At 43.0% G+C, this 5,794-nt stretch overlaps 1 protein-coding gene across 3 annotated transcripts; it reads left to right on the top strand.

The window, feature by feature from the left end:
- The first annotated feature begins 2,816 nt into the window (after positions 1 to 2,816).
- Positions 2,817 to 5,395, top strand: LOC130202187 (uncharacterized). Of its 3 annotated transcripts, none has more exons than XM_056427553.1 (6): positions 2,817 to 2,918; positions 3,120 to 3,145; positions 3,792 to 3,983; positions 4,122 to 4,375; positions 4,471 to 4,510; positions 4,671 to 5,395. In XM_056427553.1, exons 1-6 carry the CDS (start codon positions 2,881 to 2,883, stop codon positions 4,967 to 4,969), a joined length of 849 nt encoding a protein of 282 aa, XP_056283528.1. In that variant the 5' UTR covers positions 2,817 to 2,880; the 3' UTR covers positions 4,970 to 5,395. The 3 variants fall into 3 exon arrangements, with proteins under 3 accessions (XP_056283528.1, XP_056283530.1, XP_056283529.1); XM_056427555.1 differs by having other exon boundaries at positions 4,122 to 4,324; positions 4,671 to 5,394; XM_056427554.1 differs by having other exon boundaries at positions 4,122 to 4,348; positions 4,671 to 5,394.
- The last annotated feature ends 399 nt before the right edge of the window (positions 5,396 to 5,794 follow it).

The raw sequence follows: 5,794 nt of genomic DNA, 5'->3' as shown, positions 1-5,794 counted from the left end.
ACATTGTGAAGCCAACTACAGACAGACGGGGTGGTGCTGTCCATCCACTGCTGGAGGACAGACAGCCAAGCGCAGTACCACAGAAGACTGAGGATTCTCCTATGTCTGTTTAATACAGGGGAGACAGAGTGTAGGCCTAGGATACAGATGAGAGGGTTGAGCTCAATAGGACATTTTATTATGGAGGATATTTGATTCCCAATTTCAATCCAAAAGTTATTAATTTCCGGGCAGAGCCAAATTAAATGCACATAAGTTCCCACATGTTGCTTACACCTTAAACATACGCCTGAACAGTCTTTATCATATTTGCTCATAGTATATGGGGTAGTTTGTAATTTATGTATAATTTTAAATTGAATTTCTTGTGATTTGTAACTACTACATATTTGTTTACTATTTAACATGATTGTTTTCCATTGGTGATCGGTAATTGTAGTTTTAAGATCCTGTTCCCATGATTGTCTGCTGCTGTGAGTACTTACTTTACTTAAGGAGAGCAGTTTATAATAAATATAGCTTGTTTTTTCCCTCTTCAGCTGGCAGACTTGGTGAATCACTGATTCGATCAGCTCTGGTCCGCGACCTTCTTTGTATTGGGGTACAGAGTTTAAGAAACTACGAATTTGTAAGAAACGGAAAAACTGTGTTTTGGGTAGCCCATACTCATCCTGAAGTTGCTTAAAAGACTTTATGGTACCACTTTTATAGAGGTCATTTATCACCTGGATTCCATGTGTGTTCCATTCTTTAAAACCATGGTCAATACAGGAAGGGATAAAATTGGGGTTATTAACAATCGGTGCATAAAAAGAGTATTTTCTATCGATAGAAAACCTATTTTTTACCCTATTCCATGTGCTTAGAATGTTACTTACAATGAAGTTGTCACTAGTGCCTATTGTTTGTTTCACAGTATTTAAGAAAGGTGCACTTGATAATGACTTACATCCTTGTATTTCAAAGTCCAACCATATTGATTTGGGGTCTTGTGCCACCCATTCAGATAAGTTTTTCAGTTGTATGGACCAGAAATAATACTGACAATTTGGTACTGCTAGACCCCCATCTACCACGGGCAGTTGGAGTTTCTCTAATCTTATTTTAGGGTGTTTATTTTTCCAAATAAATTTAGATACGGTTTTATGCAAATCTATAAAGAAGTTATTTGGAATGTCATTAGGTATCATTTGCAAGGGGTACAGAATTCTAGGGAGTATATTCATTTTAATAACAGCTATGCGTCCCAGCCAAGATATTGGGAGCGGCAGCCATCTAAGTAAGTCCAGTTTAATCTGTTTAAGGATAGGAGACAGGTTCATCTTCACCAGGTCTTCCAAATTGTAGCAGACGGGGATTCCCAAGTATTTAAAGCCATTGGGAGATAGATTAAATGGGGATGTTATACATATATATAACAGATCTGCAGATACACACACATGGCGTGACGTTTTCATTTTGGGGTTTAAAAAAAAATCAATCCCTGATGATATATTATAAAATGTCTCCTGTAAGAAAGCAGGAAGCATCCATCTTAAAGTGTCATCTACCCTTCTTCACCCACTCACATGTGTTAGGTTGTAATAGTTTATTTTTATTCTGTAGTCTTGGGCTTTAAATTAATACATATAGAAAGATATTATAATAGGAAATATTAGGGAGAATATTATTATTATGAATGTGTTATGAAGCATAGGGGGACTGATTACTCTGTGCAAATGGGAATGAAAAGAAGTAATGTCTGTTCGTGAGAGTGAATGTTAGTTAGTATTTCAGATTGTGGAAGCCGGTTGAAGTGACTTTATTTGCAGACAATAACAGACGGGACTTTTATTGTGAAAATACTTGTTTAGTGACTTGACCAGAAGTGACGTTTTGACCCGGGGGTCGTGACCTTTGACCTCTACATTTTGAGAGCGGACTTTTATCCAACAGGAAGGTGTTAGAGGCTGAACTACCTTTGAGAGGAGCTGATTGGCTGATTTTGCGACTAATCTCTGTACTGGGGAAACATCGTTCTCTTTGTCTTGATCCGGGTCCTTCAGGCTGCTTCCTGTTGAGCCCGGATCACCACGGAAACCACAAACCTGAGCCTAGATTGTTTGTTTACACTTCTTGCCATTAAATATTGTTAATCTTAATTCATGTCCATCATCTGCCAAGTGCCCAGTTTCAGTTCCTCTTATACACACATGGAAACACAGCTTCACACGGGACAGGCGAATCTTTTAGATAAGTCATAGAGACTCCCGATCGGGCCGCACGCTTTGATGTGTTTTGACGCACGTGTGTGAAAAACTGCCGTTACGCATCGCTGCCCGAACAACTGGACGGGTTCATGAGGACGTGAAACAGGGTTATAGTTGTGTTGCATGTTTAAATGTGTGTGTAGTAAAGTTGTGTGTTCTACATTCAAGAGCGATTTCTTCTGCTTTGTGCTATTAAAGACATCAAGACTATACGCTGTTCCTTCACGAAGAATAAATACAAAAGAATCCATCAAAGTGATTCTATTATTTTGTCGTGGATCATCTCTAATATGGATTCCCATAAATAAATAACTCTTCTAATAACTGATCTCATTCTAAGTCTGGCTCACAAATCTTTTGATTTTAGTGTGGGAAAAAGATAAACTTTATTGTCCAGCTGAAGTTGTGTTAGGTGAGTAGAAGTTGGTCTCTGGGCTTTTCCCCAAAGTATTTGAGTTAAATATAACAGCAACAGAGTTCATGTGACTCCCTCCTCCTGATGCGTTCACGTGTCCTCCTGTTTCGCGTTGAGCTGCACTCCCTCCTGCGTCAGCGGCTAAAGTGAAAGTGAAAGTTTCCCACCGACCACGAAGCGGCCGTAGTTTTGTTTCTCTGTCGGTGTGAGACGGGAATGGAGGAACAACCGGCAACCGGCTACAGGTCCATGAGGTGAGTACCTGGTGGAGGGTTCGACTCCGTGTTTCCGGTCTCGTGCTCTTTCAGGCCTCGGAGGTAACTTTCTCTGGTGTCTCGTGGGCTCGTTCCAGCTCGCGCAGAGCAGAGATCAAAGAGCGGCGCGGCTCAGCCTCGTTTAGCTTCTTGACTTTATTTTGTCTTTGTTGACTTCCGGTTCCTCTGTTTCCTCCTCAGAAACGTTGGGCAGGACGACATGACTGGTGAGAGAACCTGTTGGCTTTTATTTATTTAAATAATATGAATTTATTCATTGGTGGAATTTAAATAAGTACAGTTACTAAAGTACTAACTCAAGGTGATGATGCGTTTGAAGGACTGAGTGTGAATGCAGAAGTTATATTGATAGTAAACATTGACAGACATTTGCTGCTCAATTACTTTCACTTTTAACACACACAGTTCTGATAATACTTACATAATTTTATTTAAGTAAGGTTTTAAATGCAAGACGTTTGAGTATTTTCAGTGTGGTATTATTATAAAAATAAAAACTAGAACGGGCACTCGGTAGAGCGCATACCTTCGCTGCAGCCACTTTTTTGGTACCTTTTCATGCCCTTGACCTTTGACCCGATCGATCCCAAAATCGAATCAAATGGTCCCCGGATAATAACCAATCATCCCACCAAATTTCATGCGATTCGGTTTAATACTTTTTGATTTATGCGAATAACACGCAAACAAATAAATACACAGCGATCAAAACATAACCTTCCGCATTCTCAGAATGCGAAGGTAATAATATTAATGAAGTGCCGCACGCAGCAACACTTCAAACCACAGACCCTGAAAAATTATACTTTTTGAAAGCTTCATTTTGATTCAAACACTTTTCTCCGTCTTTAGTGTCGGGGAAGAAATTCTTCGTCCACGTGGCGGGAAAAACCAACGATGCTCATCAAGAGATGGTTAAAAATCTTAGAGGCATCGGCAAAGACCAGGTGTCTTCTTTTGAAGAAAGTGACTTCCTGGTGGTTTTCTGTCCCGTCGTCTCACGAGTTGGAACGGACATCAACGCGGCCTTGAAGGGGATTCCAGGTAGGAGGAGACGAGTCAACTGGACTCAGTGAAGTGTGACCAACGAGTCGAAGAGTTCTTCCCAAACAGACGTCAGAGACCAGCTGGACCCGTCACGCTGTTTCTGACTCGTGTGGTTGTTGCTCTCCGTGCTTACAGGTGATAAACCAATAATCCTGGTGGTGATGCATCACACCTACGACCCTGAACGCATCGTAGCTCCGAGCAGGAGACAGGTGAACGACCTGAACGTCCGGCTCACCGTGGACTGCCTGTTCCACGAGGGCAGCCTCCTGGGCTGTGACCTCAACCGTGAGGCGTGGGCCGAGGTCCAGAAGGTTCTTGGATCTTCCCGTTCAGCCGTAACGACTCTTCTCACTGACCTCGTACGACCTCCACACATTCAGTGCAGAGTGAGCTGGTTCTGTGAGGGCGGCGAGGGAGTCCTCCCTGTGGTCCACCTCTGGTGAGATGCAGGTACTCAGGTTCCTTTGTTTCTTTCTTTCAGGTTTCTCGCCGGAGAGAAAGCAAAGCGGTTTCCAGCGACGGTAAGTGTCAACCTCGGATCCGTTTCCCCCCTGAAGCGGTTGCTAAGACGACCGAGTTGAGCCGGAGTTTGATTTAAATGTGCTTCATCTGGAGAAGCTGCCATCCAGGTATTAAGGTGTGAACGACACCCGATGGACTCGTTGTTTTTCTTTATTTTAGGAGGATCCGAGGTCGTCACGATTGGTTTTGAGATGCAGCCGTACTGCCCCCCGTCGAGCTTGTGGAGCTGGTTGAGCTGGTTGAGCTGGTTGAGTGGGTGGAGCTGGTTGAGCTGGTTGAGTGGGTGGAGCGGGCGGAGCTGGTTGAGTGGGCGGCTGGATGGATGGGGTGCACCTGTTGGTGCCGGCGCAAGGTGTGGAGATGGTGGGGGCAGGAGCGGGAAGGAGCAGGATAAAGGGGGAGGAGCTAGTGGCGGGGGCGGAGCTAGTGGTGACCTTTGTGATGGCCTCCCTTGTTGAAGGGAACTAGAAGAAGATCTGAGAGGGCTGCCGCCAACATGCAGGTTTAAATAATATATATATATATATATAGTTTCACATTAATAACAGAAATATACGATTACTGTTATTAGTTTTGCATCGTTGTGAAGGCTGATTTAGACTATTTTAGAGCTTTTGATCATGAATATTTCATCTGATGTATCAATACAGGGGGGGGGGTTATGGAAGTCTAACAGATGCACACAGCAAGTCACAGGATGAGAACAAATATGCAAGTAAAATATCGTTGAAATTCACCTCTAACTTAAAACTGTTGATCCTGAAACAGGAACGTCACGCTCAAATGTACTTTGAAAGGATTTCTTCATGCTGTACTTGAATAAATAAAAATGAATCCATTAAATAAAGTTTCTCTCGTTTTGTCGTGGCTCTGCTTTTGTCTTATCTCTCGACATCGTGTTTCTCCCCGTGGAGTGTAGACAGCGCTGTGTACACGATGCGTGAATACGCTGGTTTTCTTCGGCCAGTAGGGGGCGCTTCGACCGCGAGCGGAAATAATCACGTCGATGTCCTCAGGCCGGGGCTTTTAAAAAAACATGAGAGGTTTGGGGCAGATTGGAGGAAGTCCAGTGGAGTTACAAGAGCGTGTTTATTGGGGGAACATGTCCCACCCGTAGGGGGCGCTATGGAGGCGATTTTTAACGGCCAAGTCCAAAAAATATCAGATGTCTATTTTCACCAAGCCTGGCAAGTGTGCACAATTTGGTGAGTTTTTTAAGTGTGGCAAGTACCCCAAATATGTGTCTTTGAATTTCAATATGAATCTAAATGTAACTTTGGCTC

The sequence above is a fragment of the Pseudoliparis swirei genome, chromosome 12 (genome assembly GCF_029220125.1).
Source record: "Pseudoliparis swirei isolate HS2019 ecotype Mariana Trench chromosome 12, NWPU_hadal_v1, whole genome shotgun sequence".
Lineage (NCBI taxonomy): Eukaryota > Metazoa > Chordata > Actinopteri > Perciformes > Liparidae > Pseudoliparis > Pseudoliparis swirei.
Note: the sequence above shows the minus strand (reverse complement) of the source record. Positions and strands in the feature narration are given on the sequence as shown.

Coding starts and splice junctions, on each gene's coding strand:
- LOC130202187 (XM_056427553.1), top strand. CDS start 2,881: ATGGAGGAACAACCGGCAACCGGCTACAGGTCCATGAG. Junction 2,919..3,119: donor ACCGGCTACAGGTCCATGAG/GTGAGTACCTGG, acceptor TTTCCTCCTCAG/AAACGTTGGGCAGGACGACA. Junction 4,376..4,470: donor CTCCACACATTCAGTGCAGA/GTGAGCTGGTTC, acceptor TCTTTCTTTCAG/GTTTCTCGCCGGAGAGAAAG.